Source organism: Anarhichas minor, unplaced genomic scaffold, assembly GCF_050575085.1.
Source record: "Anarhichas minor isolate MPS153535 unplaced genomic scaffold, ASM5057508v1 ptg000024l, whole genome shotgun sequence".
NCBI lineage: Eukaryota > Metazoa > Chordata > Actinopteri > Perciformes > Anarhichadidae > Anarhichas > Anarhichas minor.
This window is the reverse complement of record NW_027466470.1, coordinates 5,436,188-5,460,093: the sequence shown is the minus strand read 5'-3', so window position 1 is coordinate 5,460,093 and position 23,906 is coordinate 5,436,188. Positions and strand designations below refer to the sequence as shown.

The 23,906-nt window shown below is 42.0% G+C and overlaps 2 protein-coding genes across 2 annotated transcripts; both read left to right on the top strand.

Annotated features, from left to right (window-relative positions):
* The first annotated feature begins 13,442 nt into the window (after positions 1-13,442).
* Positions 13,443-14,315, top strand: h2bk1 (H2B.K variant histone 1). The gene is made up of 2 exons (XM_076098048.1): positions 13,443-13,556; positions 13,635-14,315. The coding sequence occupies exons 1-2, from the start codon at positions 13,443-13,445 to the stop codon at positions 13,869-13,871; spliced, it is 351 nt and encodes a 116-aa protein (XP_075954163.1). The 3' UTR covers positions 13,872-14,315.
* Positions 14,316-19,387: 5,072 nt separating this feature from the next.
* On the top strand, positions 19,388-23,906 carry asb10 (ankyrin repeat and SOCS box containing 10). The gene is made up of 5 exons (XM_076097162.1): positions 19,388-19,715; positions 21,344-21,611; positions 22,387-22,891; positions 23,422-23,535; positions 23,721-23,906. The coding sequence occupies exons 1-5, from the start codon at positions 19,388-19,390 to the stop codon at positions 23,904-23,906; spliced, it is 1,401 nt and encodes a 466-aa protein (XP_075953277.1).

Sequence of the window (23,906 nt, the reverse complement as noted above, 5' to 3'; positions counted from 1 at the left end):
ATATTCTGCTTCAATCCATATTTGTTGGGTTTTAGCCTTGGTGCTTGCATGCACACAACATCAGGCGAGCACCAGTATTAACAGGGCGGTCTATGTAACAGCACCATAAGTTACATTTATATAACCACGATAACACAAATCTTTTCTTTTTAGGGTGAACGTGTCATAAAACATGACAAGTCTTCATACCAAAGAAGAGGACGTTTGGTACGACCTGAAGTCAAGACAAAGCTGTGTGATCAGGATTTGCCACACAGAAATATTCTTTTCCTATGTTGCCAAGGCAACTTTAATTCAGCACTGGTAATAATACTCAATATGAAAGTCAGCCGAAAAAGACTGACAATATGTCAAACATAACCCAGCATATGGTTTAAATCCCTTAAACCACCGTACGAACTAGATCATTTACTTTTGCCAGCCATGAAAAATATAGAAAACGACACTTTTCATTTAAAAAAATGCATCACACCGCAGCTCCGTTTGTTGTTTGTATTTACAAGTTACCTTACTTTCCAGATATGCTCTCCTGTTTTCCCATCTCCCTATGTTCCTGAGTTTACAGAGTACGTCCTCTACACTCTGCTAAGTTCTCACAACACCAAAGACATGAAACATTATTCAGCGGAGCATCTTGTTTTCTTCCTTCTCCAATGTTGCCTCCCTTTGACCCTGTGCACATAACGTTCCGGCTGCTCTAGCAGAGCAGCTGTTAGCGCAGCTAGATATATTCTTTTTTTTCTTACTGAAACCGATCAGCTTAATGATGCAGATTTAAAGACGTCTTGTCCCCACCAGCTGAATTCGGAGGATAGCTTTGTTCCATAACGGCAGCAACTCGACTACAGTGGGTTCATACAGTGGCTGCTGGAGCAGTTTGTGGATTTGGTGTCTTACTGCTGCAAATACCATTTCATGGGAAGTAGCTTTGTGAAGTGTTGTTACATACTCTCACTGTGTATCCGTGTATGTCTACATTGGGCGTCACGTGTTAGTGTCAGCTGCCATGTTCCTGACTACAGGCAGGCCTCTGTGTGTTGTGTCTGCCTATGTCTGGTTACACTTGGTAAGAAGATACCGGGATGTAAACAGAAGTTTGAGCATGCGCATCGATTAAATCCTGCTAATTTCCCAACAACACTACATGGACCCTCCTGATAGCAGGCCCCACATATGATGACCCAACAGCTAATTATCAACGACTGACTCTGCAGTTTAAAGCAGCTGTTGGCAAAGCTGTGATAAACAGCATTTAGCAGCAGGCAGACAAAGTTAGCGACTAGCTGGTGAACATTGTTGAGCATGAAGCAGCTTAAGAACCAGATATCTTTCTTCTTATGGAAACAAAAAAGCAGAGCTAACCAGGAGAGGGAATGTCCGACTAACGTGCATCAGATGGCCAGAAACAAGACTCCATTAAATGCTAATGTTGCATAAAAAAAAAAATCAATAAATGGTGCTTTAATGATGGCTCCATTCTGTGTGGGTTCCAGGGTCCTGGCACTGCCACACTCAAACACAATGCAGCTGTTATTAATGTTAGGAGCCACACCTGTGCTTGACAAGTCCACATGTCCTCTGTCAGAAAGATATTCACAAACTGACACGTCATTGATCAAAGAGTTGAGACAAACATATGTTACAGGGGTTTTTGTGTTGTTGTTTTTTTACAGTTAATCATTACAGTCATTATTAACACAATCTGCATCACCATCTGCTAAACTGTGATATTTTACTCCGCCAACTCAGCGTGTTGTCAACAAAAGAACCTGCTCTGCAAACAATGAAATCATAAAATTCTGTATTCAAATGTCTCTCTTTGACGCGGCTTTTATTGCACTCCATTTGTGCAAATCAGCCGACATGTACACCACCGCTGAAGATAAGCTGTGATGAGACAACGACATCGGGGCTACAGAGATGCATCCTCGGGCTCTTGTGTCAATCTGTTCAGAGGGGAAATGTTGAGGACCTCTGCCTGAAAAAAACCTAAACTTCCAACGCGTAGATCCACAAGTCACATTGTGTCAGTCAGCCTCGTCTCAACTGTAGCCGGGTTTCCTCCCCTTTGGCACTTGCTGTCATCCGGGTGATAAGATGAAAGACAACTCGCATCTTAAAGACCGAGCCTCAGCCAAATGTGATGATGAATACTGATTTTACACACTCCGTAGGAAATGGACAGAAATGTAGCCGAGAGGGACCTGTCATGACCCGTCAAGACTTAAGAATGTGGCGCCACATCCACACCATCAGATTATGATAATCAACCTCTTGCTCACTAGCTGCAGTCTATCACCTACTGAAGGCTCATTTACATACAGCGTGAGTCACAGGCGACTCGTGTCATCTTTCAGAGTCAATAAATACATATTGATAAAGGTCATTTTCTTGACAGGAACACAGCCATTTAGGACCAAATACCATCTTTAAAATTCCAATCTGTATAATCCCCAGTAAATTCACTTAAACTATTGTTGATATGGTGAAAAAAAAAATGGCGAAATTGAAATCTAGTTAATCCTACTATGATCTTTCAATAGAAAAAAGCCTTAGTCGTGGTTGCAGGATTGCTGCTATAGCCGGGATGGAAAGCAGCTTTTGGGAGATTTCAGGAGGAGATTTGAACTCTGGTTCACTGTCAGACTGGAAGGTAGATTTTTATATCTCACAGAAGAGGTTGTTTTAAATGTCTTTCATCTTTCTGAAGATTAAGATCAAGAATCTGGGGGTTAGAGAATATACTCATCTGAAGATTATGAAAAAAGAGAGAGCAACTGGCATGGAAAAATCTGATTTTAAATATTGAAACAGCTTGCCCTGACCTCAGAACTGACAGATAACTTCTTTGATAACTTTCATGTTCAAGTGGGTATTTTGATTTTCAACTGGTGGTACAAAATATTCTTAAATTTGGCCATGGTCTTAAATGTTTCATGGCATTGATACCACGTGTCCAACAGAATCAGCAGGAGGGATTAAGGCTGTTAATTGCATTGGAAGCACAAAGTGACATTCTCCCCTCGCCCGCCCATTACAATGCAAAACATTTTTGAATGCTTTGTTTCCCAAATGCGTCATGAACCAGATTTAATGGGATTCTTCCTTCATTTGTCTAATAAATGTCTAATAAACTGCAGCTGAGATGTCTTTTTTCCCCACTGAAGCAAGTTAAGAACTCAAGTTACTCTATTAGTGAGCGAGCCTCAGTGTTCGCAGCTAGTTATGTGAGATTATTATCAGACACAGCACCAAACACATCAGGAATACTGGCATTCATCTAAGTCCTGACAAACACATTTCTGTCCATTGAGAGCACAATGCAGTGTGGCGTGGCAGTGCTTTACCGCTCCATCCAAACAACACACACACACACACACACACACAATGATTGATGGGGATCAACAAGACTGTTCAAATCTCATGCCAGGTGAAAGGTCACAGTTTGTTGGACCAACAAATTTGTCCCAACAAAAGCGAGTAAACACGCAGCAAACCCAAATTCATTAACTGTTTCTACCGTGTGACGCTGAATGCATTTTGATTTAAGCAACACAACGGCAATTAGCTTCCCATGAATGATCCGTATCTCAAGACACTCTTGAGTGCCGCTTGGAGACAAACATGTAGATGGAGACTTTTTCAAATTCACAGTATCCGCGATACAAATTGAAACATAAAATCAATATTACATTAGGAATTCATCTGCTGACACAGCAGAGAAGAGTTTTGATCAACTCTGAAGATTATAGTCCGTTTCCTTAAAAACTAGCCATCTGTGGTGATTTCTTGCAGGCTTGATTAAAGATACAGGGCAGATTAGAAATGGTATTTCTGGGAGTGGATCGACTCAATTGAGAGATAAGTAAGTTAGGTGTTACTCCATGCACCTGCACTTGAAGATACGGGATATAGGACACAGACGCAGTGAGAATAATAAAACGTCTTAAAATAAGAGTGGGAAGTGAAACAAACAAGTGATATTGCAGCGCTGCCTGTCCCCAGGCTGCATCTGTATTATTCTTTCTCTTTTTGCCCAGTGTATTCTTCTTTAAATGAAATAATGGGCAATCCAGACTAAGCCAAGGAGAGCTTTAGGTCTCTATTTCACTCGTAAAAACTTCTAAAAGTAACTAAACAGTCTTAAACTCAAACTTATATCCCTGCATTTGATTGGAGTACGAGTGGAGATCACAGATTGCATGACAGGAAAATGTTTGGAGCAATAACATAACACACATACAGTGATATCTTTAATCACTTTCTCATTCGATAGATTTTCTGATGCTGATTAAATTGGAGGACTAATTTAAGTTGCTCTGTGACCATAGTTTCTCTGCTTTAGGATAAGTGCAATAAGGTCATCCTTTCCATTAAAAGCCCACTTACACTCCCTGTGTAAGTGTCACTTTTTAAAGATATTACATCTCACAGTGTACATTATAATGCAGCTGCAGTGCTTGGGTGTGCTCAGATATGAGGATATATAGTCTGATGTCACCGAGATCCAGGTCTCTGCTTTAACTAATATACTTAAAAACTACTGTGGGGCCAATCTGTGTTACTGCATACGCGTTTAAATGAGCATTTAGGAGTTTAGTGAACTTCATTCACACTGAATGGTGAATGAAGAGTTGTGCGTGATTGGATGCGTGGCCAACTGGAGTGTTGATGAATGAATCAAAGCACACAGTGGGACTGCTCGGTGATAACGCGGCACCTTTTCTGAATGATCTCTAAAAAAAACAATCTTCGTAGAAGAATCGGTTTTATTTTGACATTTGAGACGCACAACAAATAAATTGTTTCCACCGACTGCTGAGAAATAACTGAAAGAGATCACTCGGAGCAGCACTAATGAATATTTGAATGAGGTGGGAAGAATAATGACAACAGACAGCACGGTGACTCCAGCCTCATAACAAAGCAATAATCAGTTAAGAACTTCGATTCGTTATTAAAGCGTCTGTCAGATTTGCAAAAAGAAATGCTTGTGTGTGTGTGTTTGTGCTTAAACCATCAGTTTGACCTCAGTACAACCCCTCATGGAAACAATCTCCCCTCGACACATAGGGAGACACAACACCTAACTAAAATGATGTCTTAAGACATCAAAAAGAGTAAAGGAAAAAACGGAAATCTTCGCAGCATTTCACCTTAGGACCTTTCCCTTATCACAAGTTTAATGCACAATTTGCTCTCAGCAGAGCACACACATCAACCACAGCACACAATGCAACACCAACAACAACATCGTCTGTACTGACAACACTTACGAAATAACAACCACAACAATAACACTATATCAGACTACCAGATGCATTAAAGCCAGGCATGTGTTTCAAATAAATTGCTCTCCCGCTACAATAAAACTCAAAGCTCCATCTGACCATAAAAGACAGGGACAGGCTGCCAGGTCTGGCAGGAGAATACAGCACACTGTGCAGAATTACAACATGTTAAGATAATAGAACACTTACTGTGGTGAAGTTCACCGGGTAGCAGTCCTCTCCTCGAAAGGTGCACTGCAGTAGCATCTCACCGATGTCATGACCTGTGCGGTTATAGAAATCAGTCATGTTGAACAGCTTTGGCTTGAAGTTCTGGAAGTTTGCCTTATCCTTTAGGGCAGCGAGAACCTCGGGCTCAGCCAAGTGCGGGTTGGCTATTTGGTAGTTATTGTTAAGGAGGGCCAGAAGCTCGCCCACGTGATACAGGTCATTTCTGGTGATTTGGGAGAAGCGGAACTCATTGAGGTTACAGAAGGTAACCGCTGGGAAGGTGAGGTTGGTCGCCGCCACCTCGTCCAGCTTGGTGACGTGGGGGTACTCCAGGTAATACGACACGCGATCCATGCAGACCAGCATCAATAAGCTCAGCGAACCGAGGAAGGAGAGGCTCCAAAGAAACCGACGGAACGTCATGTGCCCATAGGAGAATATGTGACTCATGCCATGTAGGGTGGATCTGTTAGCGAACGCTTGCAGGTCGGAGGGCCTGGTGCTCCCAATGCTTTCCTCTGAGCTCCCTTTCATGGCTGTAGAGTGATGCTCAACACCGTCTGCCCAAGAACTTCAGGTTAAACGACTTCGCTTAGCAACAGCAGTAGCAGAATCCAACCAGCAGTGTTTGGTTTTGGCACACTGCTCCTTTTATTCCCTCAAGAAGTGGTAATTGTCCCAATAAATAGCCACCTGAAAATGGTTTGTCAGTCTCTGTAACAGTTTTCTTTTCATCACAATTCAGCTCCCAGTGGTTGTCAGCTGTTCCTGTAGTCCCAGGTCCCCCCCACCCCTCTGTTTCTGGCTGCAATTTTATTATCTCCAAAAGCTGTCTCGCTCTCTCACTCCCCGCTCAGCTGTCCTTTGTAGCGGCACCAAATACAATGACAGCACCAGAAAAACACCCACTTCTACCAAAACGCAAAGCCTCCTGATTCCTGAGTGGTGTGAAAAGGGACAAGAACACAAAAGGACAAGGAGAAAGAGAAGAACATAGGAGACGTTAGAGGATAGAGGCGGGAGATGAGGGGCTGCAATGAAAAGGTCTAGCGTTTGGAGAGAGGTGCTAATAAGCCTCAGCAGTCAATGGGACCCTTCCTCCTCTAACCGGAGAGAATGCCTCTACATCGCTGTGATAATGGGATGCGATGGTTTTGTGAATGGAAGTAATAAAGAGAGAAATGGCTCACTGGTCCCCTCGCTGCCACCTTCCTCTCGTGGCTTTTTTTTTTGGCTCCTCTTTTCTCCCCCAAAAATTAAAAATCGAAGGGGGTCAGAGACCTTCCGACCAGCACACCAATGTGCTTGACAACCGGCGTTCGCAGCTCCTGCGGGTTCCACTTCCTTATTTGCAAAAGATCCTCAGTTAACAAGGAGGAAAAAACCATCTCTTGATGCTTTATGGCCACCCCCCCACCGGCATTACCACTAAAGGCGCTCCGACACCTCCAGCTTTAGTCCTGCAAACATACAGATTTATATTCTGCCGTGTGGAGCCTTTCACTCTCTTTTTCGCTTCCTCTCTCTCTCTCTCTCTCCACCACTCCCCCATTTCTTGCTCTCTCTCTCTCTCCCGCTCTCTCTCTCTCTCAGTCTTCCTCTCTCTCCCTCATCCTCTTTAGTAGTCAGGATCCATCCCACTGCTGAATGGCTGCTTTGCCTGCATGTCTGTGCTCACAGGGGAAGTCTCTCAATCCGGACGGCACCTTCACCGTGTTATTATTCTCCAATCTGCTCCAACATACTTGCTCGCATACAACAATGCTACAGGTTGCACGTTTATTGCATATACACGTAAAATGTCCTCATTTTAACCTTTTCATAACAATGCAAACAAGTAAAGCAGGCAAATATACGGCCGAAACCTGCTGGTTGAATATTTTCTTCCTTATGACGTATAATTCATTAAAAATCGGATAAAAAGACCTTTCTGTATTGTCTTCTCTTGTGACAGCGTGGGTTACATATTTCCATTTTTCTTTGTAGTTCCAAGCGGTGGACTAACGCCAAAAGCATTTCACAGTCAGGCTGCAGCAGTCCAGCGATACGGTCCGCCGTGTGTGACGACATGAGAGTTTAAAGGTTGACCAGTGATGAAGTTGGTGATTTTGACTTTGGTTGATATTTATTTCCCCACACCGTTGTAAAGAAACCCTTTAATTTCTCCTCGGACCGAACGAGATTATCACTCACTGGCCACCCGGGGATGTCTTATTATCATAACAAAAGGTGAGCTGCCGAGGATGTGACCGCAGCCCTCGAGGATTAAATCAATATTCTGCCCTGGTAACAACGCACAGTGACCATAGCAACTGTTACCCACAACACTACAGAGGTATGCAATTCAGATGAAGCTGCGAAAAAAACATTTCATCTGGAAACTTTTGAGAAATGCAACATCAACCCTACATTGTCACAGTCCAGATGCAATTTGTTTTTAAAGGAAATGCTCCAGAAGGAAATGCAACATGGAGCCTGAAGTGATGGAGTCTTTTCACAGGACGGGGAACGACTTAGAATAAGTCTACCAAAACAACGTCGGACATATTGCAATTTCACAACTACAAGACAGAAGCCTTTTGTTTGCTTCTCCCCCACCAACAGCAGTACAAGCTAAAATCAAAACAGCATTGATGACACCTCAATAATCAATGCTATTTATTGTCAAAATGCCATCGACTGTATTAAGATGTTTGAATTTGACGCTTGACTTAAGGCTATAATTCCCTCCTGTACTAGCTAAGCAGCACTGCTTTGTATTCACAGTCATTACCGATAACGATTAATGTGCTAAAAAAACAGTGATGGATGATGCTGTGTCTACATAACATGTGACACCTTGACTGAGTTTTAATATCTCTTCATTCTCAAACAGAGCAACGTAAGTCAAGGTTGACAAAGCAATGACAGACTAAAGATACTGAATCACTGCCTGAAACACAGGCCAAGTATGGAATCGGCTGAATGGTTGCGGTACTTTACAGATACTACTGAGCTCCACAGTGAGAATTATAAACACACACATATAAGCTCAAGCCGTTAGCAAACTAACAGCAGTAACAGTGTCTAAGGGACCAGCGCCAAGTACCGGACCAATTAGTGGAGCGCGGTGGACGTGCAGTGGGTTGACTGGAACCTCAACTATTGTGTCCATGATATTAAGTGTCCTGTCAGAGCTGAACCTCACCGTTTAGAATAGAAAAACAGGAAACCCTGAGACTGAAGTGATATTACATACATGGTTTCATAGCATCTGAACTATGATCTAAAAAACACATATATATTGTGATAAAAAAACAAAAATTGTCTTGTTAACATTTCCTCATATATTGATGAATATTCAATATCAGAATGGTGATTGTTGTCATCGTTGTAGCATAAATCTGCATCTTTCCATATTCAGAGATAGAAGGGAAGCACTCTTCACGGCAGGCTGTATTTATTTATTTTCTCTTAACACTTGGGTGACGTTGTCCTGTGTACAGATTAGCAAACTTTAATCCCAAATTCACACTAGCAGGCATGCCTGTTGTTGCAGATTGCAGGATGAAAGTAGTGGACTTTTCAACAGTAATTGGCTTTCAAGTGGATGGTAGAAGGCACAGCATAATGCAGGGAATATTAATAAGGAGGGGAAATATTTATGGCGCTGCACTCTCTTTTTTGCCTTTGAATTTGACTTTAAACTATCAACTAATGTTCTGAAAGATTCCAGGCCTAAAACACCTCTGGCTTATAAAGGCCGGTCTGTTTCTTCATAACAGACACAATGTCAAAACTGCATGTTAACTCGTCCAGGTATGTTTGTAAAAGCAACCAAATATTAAGATGCAACACTATTCATAGACTCGTTGACCCCTAATGCAGAGCGAGGAGTGATTCACAGTAATGTCTGATATGTGTGTGCCGACCTAAAGCCGAGCGTCCACAGTGTTTTTCTCTGGCAGAAAAGCGATAGCAGGGCGCTGGGGACTGAAAAGTTCAAAGATTTCAACTGGAAGTGCTCGGAGCGGTCGCACAAAAAAAAAAGTCGGAGCGCTCTGGAAAAGAAAAGGAGCTGGGTGCAGCACTTTTCCCTTAGGGGGGCACATGCAGCCGCATTAAGCTCTCTTTTTATTGGGAAAAACTGAAAAAAAATACGCTATATAGACACTCCTGAGTCCTGATACAGCACTAAATACAATGTGGCTCTTAACTATAATCTACGTGCATCCTTTGCCCTATATATTTGATCATACTTTGTGTAAATGCTACAACTTTTCATTTACAGTTCCATGTTTAGTGTGATTCATATATTAATCCAGAACAGCTTTATCTGGGATAATGCACATTAAAATGTTTAGCACTGCCAGGAATGATCAAATGGAATCAAAAGCTACTGTATGGAACGCTAGCTGAGACCAGGATATCTGAGAATTGACTAGATTCTGTGTTATTCTAATTACTACAGTTCAGCAGGAAATCCTAAGACAAGCAAACCCTCCCTGACACGACGTAAAGCTAAAAGGATCAATTTCAGTAAGTCATTCTTTGTGATGCCCAAGTTATGCAGATTTGGCAAGCAGCTCGGAGGACAGATCACCCTGTTTGGAAGTGAACTCTGCAGTAAAGCAGTCGGCGTTTAAGAGCACATACATCAAGAAGTTAAGGAAGGAGCAGCAGAGATGCAACACTGCACCCAACAGAGCAGAGCCAGCACGGAGGAGCCAAAACATTACCTGAACTACAAATGAGACTGAAGTGTGATCCTTTAATACTATCCCAGCCTATAGTTTAGATGTGGACAGCCCATAGTAGAAATATCTTTTGTTTGCAGTGGCAGACTAGTTGCATTTGGAAATAATGTTGCTGACCTTTGTTCCATCTGTACCACAGACATTTATTTTATTGCTAAGATAAACTAAACGCTGCGTTATCCTTAAGGGTTCCAACGGGGGGGGGGGGGCAAAATGATGAAGCTCTAACATTTGCTGGAGTGCGGGTATGTTCACAGAAACACAAACCGGTATATTTGAATAAAAGATTGTGAAACAACATGTGCATTTGGCCACTACAGAGTAATCACTGCAGGCATCGAGCTAAGCTTTGTTTTATTAAGCTACTAACCCTGCAGAAAATCGTAACCTTTGGCAATATGTTATGTTGATAAACGGCCAACACTTTTCTTTTTCTGTGACTGTCAGACGTGCACACACACACTCACACACCTATGTCTCTCCCCCCCCCCCCCCCCCCATCTTCTCTTCACAGATGAATGAACAAACCCGCAGATATCTGCCTGACAAAAGAGAAAAAGACAGCCTTCACAATACAGTAAACCGATGGCTGCTATTCAATGTTATTGCTGCAAATGACCTCGCATAAATGCTGTGTGAGACAAGGGGCCTATTCGCATGTAATCTACTGCTCAAATATCTGCCGTGTGATGTGAAGGACAAAACTGAGAGGAGGAGAAACAGTCCAAGACCCGAGATACAAGAATGGCAAATACAAACTCAAATTGTAACACTAATGTGTCGTTCATCGACCCAAATGTTCTACGTTCTGACAAAAAAAAGAGAAATAAAAGCAGATATTTTACTCATTTACTTTACTTGTGAATAGAAACACCAGAGGGTCGGTGAAGTTTTACAGCAAATGTATTTCATGTTGAAGACAAAAAATAAGGACGTGTCTCTACTCGATTGAAAATGCTTAAAACACAGCTGCCTAGAAGTTTGTCTTCTTGTGAGCACAGTTGTTTCTGTGTGTGCTACTACTTGGCAGATATAAATGATCTCTTCACATCGTGTTTTGTGAAACTTTAAGTAAATAACTCTGACTTGCTAAAGGTTTTCCGTATTGAATCCGGACCTATTTAAAACCCCAAAACGTCTCCGTGATGAAGTGGTTACTGCAAAGCTCCAACTGCCTAAAACTCTCTAAACACTGCTGTTAATTTACTTCACACTCTATAGAAAACGAAATAGCCTCCTTGATGGAGAGTGGGGTTGCAGCAGCTTTCTATTCCCTATTTATCTGAGATTAATCACGGATGCATCTCAACATTGAGTGGAAGCTCGGGAGCTTGACTAAAGCCAATACGACTGTCCCAAGCTCTGGTATGACAGTAGAGAAAGAGCACGATGAAGTGCTCTACCATTTAGAGAGACGTGTTTGAACGACAAAGGGAATTATTGGTGTTCAGTTCCTTTAAGTACCTTGAGTCTCATCAATCAAAAAGATGAAACATCTGTGATACAGGAGCTAGATCATATAGTATACACACACACACACACACAGCAGACAAGATGTGTGATGTGTGTTATTGGCTCCTACTTCAACTGTTGTCAGTGTTAAGAAATATCTACTTATTAAAATAGGAAGGATGATCAACTGAAATCTGAAATATACAATAACATTGTGGGATATGGGGAGTAAAATGCTTTAAGGCAAACACAGTGTTTGTGTTTAAAGTCAGTAGAAGCCGACAGGTTTTAAATTAAATCTCGATATAATTAGTCCTCAAATACACTGCCTAAAATATGTTACACTGCGTGACTAGAACAATCACAGACTGAGGGACAATAGGATGTTAAACTATTCATCCTGAACAACACAACAAGGATCTGATAAAGAAAACACATGCCTGGAGTAAGAAATATTTTTAGCCCAATTATCAGCATGAAAATCAGAGATTTGCCGAGATGTTCTGCACACAACAGTGTCCGGGATCAAACACAGGCTTAGGGATGTGAACACAGCATTACTAAACAACAACAAATGCCCCCATCATCACAGACAGGACGCCACAGAAGCACCAACTAAAACTGGAAAACATTCTGAGGACTTTGAGAGGACAGACGGACCCACTAGGGGGCCCCAGAGAATAACCTATCCAGAGAGGGCTCACCAAAGACATTGATTATTGTATATATACAGTATATAGATATAGATATATCTATATCTATATAGATAGTACTGTATCCGATTGTTTTTTCTGCAATCTGAAAGTGATTGTATGTTTAGAATATGCCTTAATTATAATTTGCGAAGGAAATCAAAAAAACATTCACCAGGACAAGGCTGAATGGCCTTTGCAATTAGTCCCAATTAGCAGTTTGTTTGGACTAGTTTAGAATAGTTAATCTAGCAAGTAAATACATGCTAAATTAAAATGATAGGGACTTAACACAGCACTCCTCCACTAGATTAGAAAGCAACAAGAATAGACATTTATAGTGCAAATTCCCACAACATGTGCAGACACTTAATCAGACAAAATGAACCTGGTGAGCACGTGCCTGCTTTAATCCAGCCTTGCTCATAATACCGTACATTTTATTTCAATAAGCACAGCCTCAGTGTACATTAATCTACCTGGAAACTGAGCAGGTCTACATGTGGATCAGGAGTAATCTTACCTAAACACTAAATGTTACGACAAAATGCAGCTCAAAAGTGTTTTCCGGACATTGTTATGTCATCCAAATACACTCCCAGTTAGCTACTAGCTACATGGAAGATTACAGTGGAATCTACGACAGGTAAACAACTCCAATGACAGATTCAAGCAGCCTTAAATATGGTGTAAGTGCGCCACCCAGTGGACACAGCTAGTATGTGCAATGGGAAAAAAACTCCATTTCTCACATGACTACTGTGCAAGGCTACTGTACGAAAACCTAACTGCCTAAATAAAAACTAACACGCTTGAAAGGCCTCTTAGCAACATATGTATTCCTTCTCGTAGTCGTTAATTTGTATCTTTATGGCACGCGAGCGTATCCCGTTGCAGAAACAAAGCAGGTGAGCTAAATCAGTCACTAATTAACGCGCGCTACATAAACAGCTGCACATTAGCCACAAAACTGGGATAACTATTCCTAAAGCACTCGATACAGCGTTTGAACGTACTTTAATATTGTCAAAGTTAGTAGCCTATTTAACAGCATCTAGAAAATGACTAATGATGTATCTAAAAAGAAGGGGAAGAGTACAGGTGAGAAAAAGGGCAAGAGAAAGGCCAAAAGAAGAGAAACTTACGCGATGTACATCTATAAAGTTTTGAAACAGGTGGGTGGACCAACACACAAAAAAAGACACCGTGCTTTTTATGTTTCGGTTTTCTTACCTTAAAATTTCTTCCAAAAGGTTCATCCGGACACGGGGATTTCGAGCCGAGCCATGAGCATCATGAACTCCTTCGTGAATGACCTGTTTGAGAGGATCGCCACAGAGGCGTCCCGGCTGGCCCAGTACAATAAACGCTCCACCATCACCAGCAGAGAGGTGCAGACCGCAGTGAGGCTGCTGCTGCCCGGGGAGCTGGCGAAACACGCCGTGTCCGAGGGAACCAAAGCGGTCACCAAGTACACCAGCTCCAAATGAGGACTTCAGCGCGACTGGAAGTTGTTGTGACGAGGGTTTCAAATGTTGTGCCCTGGTTTGTTTCCAATAAACATAAGCACAGAAAAAACGAGTTTTTTTTTTTTTTTTTTTTATCCCCGCCTTTTGCAGGGTGAAGCAGTACCGCGTTCTAACCACTAGATGGAGCAATCGCACATCTTGACTCAGTGTCTTTGACTTAGCAGACCTCATTCTGTACATTACAGCTATAAATGTTCCCATTACAAACTATTATTTGGTGAAATCAACTGCAATGTTACAATAACCCACATGAATCCGTGTGATACCGCATCTATTTATATTAACGCCTATGTATCTGCTCAGTGCTCTAAATCATATCTAGCAATTGGGCTTTTTGACAGTCTGAAAATAAAAGCATTTTTACGTTTGTTACAAAGGTAATAAAAAGTATTCCCTCTAAGGATTTGTCACAATCTGACAAACTATTTCAACTAATGGTTTTACAATAAAGTACAACTGTCAGCATAGCAGAGGACTGTGTGGTAGGTATGGAAGCCCATTTCTACCAGCATAAAATAAAAAAGTACAAACGGCAACACTTTTGGTGCATCCATCTGTAACCATGACACTGACCAGATGTTTCCAGTTGCTGTTCAATGAAGGTTGCCACACATCAGTTTGATTCTTTCTACGCCAGAGCTACTTCTTGCTGAAAATCCTTTCAAGGGTGTGTTTGCTCAGTACAATCCCATAACGTGAAGTATTTCATGTGTTGTAAAACCACGTTTAAAGTAGTCTTCAATGTACTCGCAATACATTTATATGTCAAATGAAGGGTAACCTATGAAGAGCTGCTTCTATGACTGGTGTGTTAAAATATCTCATAATTTCTCTTTTTACATTTTTTTTGCTGACGAGAATGGGCTTCCATACTTCTGCAATGATTGAGAGGCTATTAACGTTAGCTACGAAGCTGTTGTTTAAATGTGATGGGAAAGAAGCTCTGAGAGCCAATTGTTACAACCACAACTGATTACAAGTCAAGAAAAAGTGTATCGACTCAAGACAAATAAGTGGCTAACGTTAGCTAGCTAGTGTGTGAGCAGTTACCTATGTTAACTGAATCAGTAATATATAGCTTATGTTTGGGTAACGTTATGTTGTAGCTGCCCCATGTAACGTTAGCTAGCTAGCAATGGTTATGTCATAGGAAGGGCTAACGTTAACACAGGCCAAACCTCAACAACAACAAAAACCTCTAAGTGTTGTTTGCCGATGTTTACCGATGTTTAAAACACTTTAGACTTCTCCATGTTTCTATCCAGCTGCTACAAAACAAATATCCCGCCTGCAACAAAAACCAAAAGGACCTTTTGCTATTAAAACTTGTTTCTCAAGCGGCGACGGTCCAAACAAAGATGGCTACCGGAAGTGAATGTTTTTTAGAAAAATATCATCGGTATAGAATATATGAAAAATATCAACAGTATAGAATATATAGTTTTTTTATAATAAGGGAAATAGCGCTAATGCATTAAATGAGGATATTGTGTTTCTTAAGCTGAGAAAGGAAAGTATCTAGCAACAAAAAACTGGACAGAAATCACATCCACAGCATATTTTCGTGCTACCGTTAGCTAGATTTGAAGTCTTTGAGGGATCTAGAAATGAAAACAGGTGTCGTGTTTCAACTTACTTTTTGGTTTTCAGAAAAAAAAACTTGCATTGCTCTGACTCAATTGTAATCCTCATCAATAAAGACAATGAATACATGAGGTAATATTTATTTGAAAATACAGCAATGGTCTGTCATATATATTTTTCACCTCCGATGTCTTTCTCCAAACCTTGACAAGATCCATTATTCAGATCGCTTTAAAAAATGTACATATTTATAAACTAACAGAGGAAATAATGCAACATCGTATCCTTGTTATGCATTCTAATCAGTGTTTTAAAAGACGACACTGTCAACTGAATAGTACTTGATTACAGGATAATGGCACTTGCGTTTACACCAGTCCAATCTGCATAAAATGGAGGAACTGATAAAGGTCTTTCTAATTAGGACGGTGTTTACATCAGGCTTTACATACACCTATTAGGCTACCCTTGTCAACATCCTACAAAGCCAGGCTCACTGTGATAATGCACTCGGATGTGACTCCCACCGCTGACTGTTATTGTTGAGATAACCATTTTAGATGTTTCCCCGTATTCTTTGTAATGATGTAAAATCTACAGATGTTATTATGAGGGTGATACAGTCTCTGATGGCACTAACTTTGTTCATGATTATCATGGCCATTTAGGTTTTGTATCTTGCACCCTTCCCCATATCCCCTCTCGTGCCCATGCCTGGTGGTAGTCATCGCTGACTCCTTTAGGCAGACTGCTACAAACACATTATGGATGGATGCATTAGTGAGTGATGCAGAGCCCGGGCTGGCTTGCCTTGTTTTCGTGTGAGAGTGCATCATTAGAAAATGTTCCACTTGGCAGGGAAGCGCGTATTAACTGCAACCGCAATGAAATGAGGTTGTGATAGATGGTTAAAGTTATACAGGACTATTAGGTTGAAATATGAACCTCTCAATTGTCATGATGAAACAAAGGGCTATTTGCGTGGTGATCAGTGCGTTGAGAGACAATTGCAATCTGCAAAGACCGATTCAATACAGTATAGGTAGTGGGCTCAGAGCTGAAAGAGTACAGAAAAAGTAATCACGCTTCCACGGAATAGTTTGGAGCTACTGTTCAATTCAAGGCTCTATAAATTCATTTAGGTTTCTCCACCAACATCTCAAGCATCGTGATGAGAACTGGGGGAGATTTGCAAACAGGGCATATTGTCAAAGCCCCGTTGTGGACTCTGATGAGCCATATATATGGAAGGAAACCAGTGATTGACTATCAAAGGCGCTTTAATGGCATTAAGTGTGTGTGTGTGTGTGTGTGTGTGTGTGTGTGTGTGTGTGTGTCTACGTTAATGTGTCTGTATGGACTACCAAAGTCAATACGTTATTAGGAAAAATTAGAACAAGTCAAGATGTATATCAGAATCAGCAGACAAAGGCATAACTGCACCAACCACTTTTCCTTCAGATAATGTCGTTAGCCAATTAAGCATGCTCATCATCTCTCATCATGTTTCCATAGTGACCACCGTAGCGAATTCAAACTTCAGACCCTCTTTAACTCCCCCGGTGTGAATAAAATGTGTAAATTGCATATTAATTGCTCTCTTACCAGCACAGACTTGCACATATGCCAGACAGGATCTGGCCTCCTCTGACTGGAATAACAATAAGTAACACACAGCTCATTAATAAAAGAAACACCTGATGGATAATTGATTGCTCTGATGTCATGGTGGCACTCTCTAAACTTAGAATTCTTTGGGTGCACTCTGTTTCAGATCCAATTGCAAAGCCATTAGCATTTAATATTACTGTAATTACTGTGTACATTTCATTATGTTCTCAGTATATTAAATGAGTGCTCAGTGTGGAGGGAGGGCTATAGTTTAATCTCTTTCTGTATTACTGTGTGCCACAGTACTCAAAACAGCATTAAGAGGCACATAATCAGAGGGAACTAATTGCCTATGATTGCATAAATGAAGTGCCTCACTCTCATCAGGCCTGTTGCTGATGTCCAGCCCCTCACCGCCTCGGGAGAGGAAGGTTGACCACAATGTAGAAAACCTCGGAGAGACGGCTTCTGGTGCGTAATGTGAGGAAACCAAAGATTTAATATGTCCACGGGGGGCTGCGAGGCCAGGGGGTGTTACTACTGCTGATGTTTTTTGTTGTCATCAGAGTTGCCTCCGCTTCACAGAGGAAGGAAGAAGAAAAAAAAAGAAACATGAATGCCTACCATTTGAGAAATGAATTTATCGAAGTCGCTGTCTTTTTCCCCATTAGTAAGTGTTTAGTTCAGCGTTTTAAATAATTGCGTTACCAGGAATGATATTTAAAATACATTTGGGAGTCAATGAGGCGGGAAAGTGCCTACATGTTTTGCTGATGACACCCGGGCCATTTGGAAGACATCAAAGTAGAGAGGAGGTAGCCCAGATGCATATTATAAACTCATTATGTATATCATTTAAAAGGATGTACTCCAGCCGCAAAAACAATATTCCTAGTCTCTCTCTGGTAATGTGTGTTTTCAAAGTTGAAACTCTTACTCGCCTTCAGTTTAATGTAGCATCTATTACCAAACTGTAACATAAAATAAATGACCTTGATTTCCATAGCAGAACAGTCGTTAAGGTATAGATGAGATGCAGCGATGCTTCGGCGTTTTCAAATGGGAAAGAAGGTAACACCTCTGCACAAATATCCCGTATTTCTTCACCTGTGGTGCCGACCTTGTTTTCCACAGAGCTTACATGCATTTTGATGGACTCCAAACACAGAGGTGGGTAAACAGACATTAGAATTATGAGCGATATTTACACATTGTGTGTCCAACACAGCACATTTTAATAGAAAAGTTAATCAGTCTCGGAAAATCTGGTGTCTTGAGAGTTAAAGGAGGGGACCAGTTTTGCCACTGGATATAATTTCTACCAGCATTTGAAAATGATGGTCCATCAGTCAAAAGAGATGTTTGTCAGATGCCAAGCGAGTAGGTTTAAGAGGCTTAATTATGCGCCGTCCCTCCGCCATCACAACGCTACACGTGGGGCAGAGTGACACAGCGGTTGCCAGTCATTCAGCCTAATGTTCTAATGCAGGGAGCCATGTGGATACACAAAATCCATTAAGGCTCTCGAAATAAATAAATAAAATACTGAGCAGAAAAATACATTTTACTCACAGGGGTTTACAATAAGGGCATTGTCATTTGCAAGAAAAATGTTAGGACAACATTTGACCTTAAAAGTTGCCCAGATGTCCAAAAGCCAAGCCAGATATTACTTTTTGAGTTAAGTTTAAAGCCTTGCTGGGAGTGGGAAATATTTATAATACAATGTCTTGACCCTTTAAACTATTGTTGCTCTGAAACATTCAGAGCACAACAGGGAGAAACATATCTGCAATAAGCAGTATGGGATGAACTTTAAAATGCAATGCTACCATATTGTGTTAAGGAAGCAAGTTTCCCATTTGTTTGCTTATTCTAATAAGATACTATGTAATGTCATCAATATATGTTCTATCGCCCCCTAATAAACAGCATGCATGGTAGTTACAAAACATGAGTTTATTCAACTCACTAGATACTTGCAGCCTGACAGAGACACTTCATGGCTGTAACTTTGCTGGAGGCAAATAGGAGAGGCTCAAGTGGCTGCATGCGAGACATAAAAATAGCATTACTTGTCACACTCCAGGGAGGGTCTCATACCGAATAACAAAACAACTCTGTGAACCAAACCTGTGAACAGCCGGCAGGCACATAGTGGACATTAGCCAGGGAGAAAGAACCAACAACAGAAGCAGAGAGACAGGCCTCCCTCATCTAATCACAGATTAGTTTTGCCACTCACACAAACTCTTCTCTCTGTAAGAGGTAAAACCTGCAGCATGGCGGGAGGTAGCTTTGTCTTCACGTCCACGGCCTTGCGCTCTCTCGAACTTGATAAAGACAACATGCTGGAGAGACAAAAGTACAAGAAGCAGCTGGCCAGCCATCACTTCAATCGCTATATGCTGAAGAAGGAGCTCAGGGAGAGGGCACCGCTGAGGTCCAGCACTTTCGTGCCACCAGCTGTCTGCCAAGATGCGGTTGTCCAGAACGCTCTGTACACGGGAAACCTGGCGGCCATGCAGCACCTCTTTCCTCGAGGGTCCACAGCAAACCTCATCATCGAGCCACAGGGAGGGGACATGCGCTGGGTCGCCGCAGGGGACGGTAAGAGACAACATTTGTCATTCATTAGATGTATTAATTCAGGAATTTATATGGTTTGCACAGCTATGTGGCTTTATTTTATTTCCTGGAGATCAGCATCCAAAATGAACAAAAGTGAGAGACATTACTTATAGGTTGTTGTGCAAAAAAGTGAATTTACTGCTTTTAAAACTTTAAAATGCAACTGCAAGCCATGTGTCACCCTGAGCCAGTATTTAAAGAGACAGTGATGTGATATTTATAGAAAAGAGCACGAGGCAATATTTATAGAAACCATCATTTGTCCACCACATAAACAAACTCAAGAGGTGGACTCAGTTGAGGCCTATCACTGAAGACAGACTAACATTTTAAGACAGTTTTGGCTTGTTGAGTCCCTGGAAATTAATGATCAAGACTCCAAGTTAAAATGTTGTATGAACACATAACAATAATGGGCCTTTGCAAAACTGGATGTTACGAAAAATCATTTAAATTTGAAAAACAATGTATTTCCCCTGATCTTCTTGAGTGCAAGAGAGCATTGTCCTGTGAGCTCAGGGAATTAGCTGAATCAGTGCGCAGGTGACATGTAACACACCAGTCATTGGCCTCCAGGCCACTGCACTGGCCAAGCTAAATATCAAATAACACCACCCTAAAATAGCCCCATCTGCACAAACAACCACCATAAGCGCCTATTTCCTTCAGGATAAACCAGCCTACTAAAACGTAAACAAACAATCTAGTCAGCAGTCAGTATGGCTTACGCAGCTCCCACGTTTAAGTGGCACAAACCAAAGAAGTACCGCAACGACGTCATCGCCACGGCCAAGGCCTCGGGTTGTGTGCTGCAGTTCTGGAACTCTCTGAATGTGGGCGATGAGCGGACGGTACTCAGCATCGTGGACGACGACGAGTACGTGTCCCTTATCGATGCCATTTATGACACCAGCAACATCGAGGAATGGAAGAACTTCAGATTTAACTACGGAGGCCTGAGTAGGTTTATCAGAGCTTTTATTGTTAAATCAAACTGGCTGAAGTTATGCAAACAAGTTGATGGTCTTTCTTTTTTATGCCGTGTTATAGAGGGCTACAGGGATGACGTATTTTTGTAGGCCAACCCCGAAAGTTAGCGCAATACTGGTTCCCTCGATGTCAAGAAGCCAGTGGAATGTGAATGTGAAACGTTGGGCTTTAAACAAACTACACCACGGTCGATTGAGCACGAGTAAACACAATGAGGCTGTGAAGGCGGACTAGTCGGTGTGGTGACATTTTGTTGTCTCATTTAGCCACTTGTTAGCAACCGTCTTTTTTAAGAGACGATAAAGCTTCAAAATTCACGTGCGGGACATTTACTGACGTATTTTATGTCGTAGAACAAAACGTTAAAATCTCTTAAGCTTGTGTTAACCGCAGACTTTATTTTTGGCATCCAACCAAAAACCCATTCAAAAAATACATTGAATTCGAGTGCAAAAATGCTGACTCATTCCTGCAGCACTCTGTTGAGTATTTTGAGTGTTGAGAAAAGTCATTAAAGCATTAATACTTTGAAAATGTTGAAAAGTATGTTCTAATTGCTAATTGCTGCTGGTTTGAGGCCAAAGTTGACTTAATATTTTACTCTCTGCTGCTGGCAGGACTTTGGTCACTGAGTTATGAGCAGGAGCTGACCACGCCGCTTCACATCACAGCTAGCCGAGGCTTCACCGACTGCCTGAGACTCCTGCTGCAGCGCGGGGCCGATGTAGACCTGGCACCGGAGGGCACCACCGCCTTGCACGAGTCCTGTGAAAACTGCCAGCCAGAGTGCAACAAACTGCTGCTGATCCATGGCGCCAACGCCAACGCGGTCACAGAAGAGGGCTTCATGCCTCTGCACTTTTGCACAAGCCCCGAATCCCTTGAGTGAGTAAAGTAGAACAAATGTAGAAAAAAGTAACAAGCACAAGAGGAGAGTCAATGAATCAGTGAATTTACTCAGTAATGTCAGTTATACTCAGCATTTTTCTAACATTAGCCGTCATAAGCTACTGGTCATACCAGACTCAAGCAAGGGCGCATTTATTGAGCACAATTCAACTTTAATAAGAAGACGACTGTGTTATACATAATCAGTGAAACACAATATCTAACCAGAGTTTGCTAACATTAGCCACCATCAGCTAAGTTACTGGTCATGACAGACCAAGACAGGCCGTAGCAGCAAAACTTCCGAGTGGATTGAATTGAGCAAGAGTGCATTTATTGCAGATCAATTCAACTTTTCTAAGCGATACGTAGTCTCACTGTAACACCACCGGCATCCTGTTCAGGGTGCATCAAAACTAGCTAGCCGGCCAACAGAGAAGAAAGTGGTGAATTGGATCTAGCTAAAAGTGCTGGAGAAATGCATGAAATGTGGAGTTTCTGCCTCTCAAAGTGGTACAACAACTCCTGTGTCTTTGTGTCTTTGTGACACAAAGACCTAGCCTAGACATCAACAAATTCAGGATAATGCCTTGTAAGAATGTAACTAATATCCATATCCATGTTAAATGATATCCGGTTTAAAATCAAGTTAAATGAAAACATTGGAACGTGGCGTGTGGTGTTGATGAAGGGGTACTTCATCTGGTAAGAATGGTGGGGACAACTGATCTCATGTTTATGTGGGAATACAACTTGCTAATTCTTTCTGCAGATGTGCCAAGAATCTCCTGCAGTATGGAGCAGCGATCAACGGTCGCACTCTCGATGAGAGTGACACTCCCTTACACGTGGCAGCCAGCAACGGCCTCCCAGACCACACCGAGCTCTACCTGCGCTACGGAGCCGCCGTGGACAAACGGAACAACGAGGGTCTCACGCCCCTGATCGCTGCCTGTTCACAACCCCAGGAGGTGCAGGAGCTCGAGCGGTACTTCAAGGTGTGCCAGATGCTGCTGGGGGCCGGGGCCGACGTGCACACCGTGGACCAGGACAAACGCACGCCTTTGCACATGGCCTGTAAGAATGTAAACCCAGACATAGTGGACCTGTTGCTGGCCAACGGAGCTTGCGTTAACGACATGGAGTACGGCGGTGAGGCGCCCATGCACAACATCCTGAAGGTGGTGTGCTACAAGCTCTCCCATCAACCCGAGAGGATCGTCCGTGCTCTGCTCAACCACGGTTCTATCCGGGTGTGGCCTGGAGCTCTGCCCCTGGTAGGAAATCAAAAGATACGTGTTGTTAAAAAAAATAATAAAGGATGCATTCCATATCAGCTAAAGCATTCCACACTGGTTTGAACTAGTATATTGTATTTTAAGCATGAACCAATTATTCATCAATTTTGCATAATTAGCATACTGCACATGTAACACCTTGAGAAAGAGTCTTGAAACACTAAATTGTTCCTTGCAATATTCCAGCCTTCACAACTTCACATTCAAATCATTCCCATTTCATGACACAACATGAAGTGTTGCACTCTGCGGGAAACAGACTACAACCATCAGTGAACCCACGTGCACTAGACAAAATGCCTGGTTCCTAATTAGGCAAGTGTTAATAGGAGATTAATTAGCACTAATTGCATAATTTCCAGTTAAACCCCTGGAGGGAAGACCAATCTGTTCATTTCACAAGTGTTTAATTACTTTATTTCTTCAGTTCTATGGAGTCACAAGCTCGCTCATGAACTTAAATGATGATTATATGAATCTGTGCTCTGTGTTGTGGTGTTTCTTGGCAGGTTTTGAAGCACTGCTGTGGATCTCCACGCACCATCGAGGTCCTGCTGAACGCCTACAGTCACCTCAAAGTCACAGACGCCTGGGTGGAGTCAGTGTCATCGGAGGCGTTTAAGGCAAGTTTGTTAAATAATTAATTCATGAAGTTAGACCCGTGTGGGTGTTTTAAGACAAGACAAATCTTTTTAGATTTGAAAAAAAAAATGATGTTATATATTTAGATAGTGTCGTTCAATTTCTTTATGGTATTTACGTGGACAAATAATATCGACTGATCTCATCTGTGATTTTGTCTCACCAGGAGCACAAAGAGTTCTATGAGTCCGTCTTCTCGTTGGAACGGACCCCTCGCTCCCTGCAGCACTTGGCACGCTTCAAGATCAGGATCTTCCTGGAGGGCCGGGTGCACAAGGTGGTCCCTAAACTGGATCTGCCCACCTTCATTAAGAACTACCTGCTCCTGGAGTACAGAGACTATGTCCACTGA

Bases quoted from the DNA above. Each gene is read 5' to 3' on its own strand.
- asb10 (XM_076097162.1), top strand. From the start codon at position 19,388: ATGGCGGGAGGTAGCTTTGTCTTCACGTCCACGGCCTTGCGCTCTCTC. The intron at 19,716-21,343 runs GTAAGAGACAAC...TGCTGCTGGCAG, and splicing joins CTGGGTCGCCGCAGGGGACG to GACTTTGGTCACTGAGTTAT. The intron at 22,892-23,421 runs GTAGGAAATCAA...GTTTCTTGGCAG, and splicing joins GGCCTGGAGCTCTGCCCCTG to GTTTTGAAGCACTGCTGTGG.
- h2bk1 (XM_076098048.1), top strand. From the start codon at position 13,443: ATGACTAATGATGTATCTAAAAAGAAGGGGAAGAGTACAGGTGAGAAA. The intron at 13,557-13,634 runs GTGGGTGGACCA...TTCTTCCAAAAG, and splicing joins TCTATAAAGTTTTGAAACAG to GTTCATCCGGACACGGGGAT.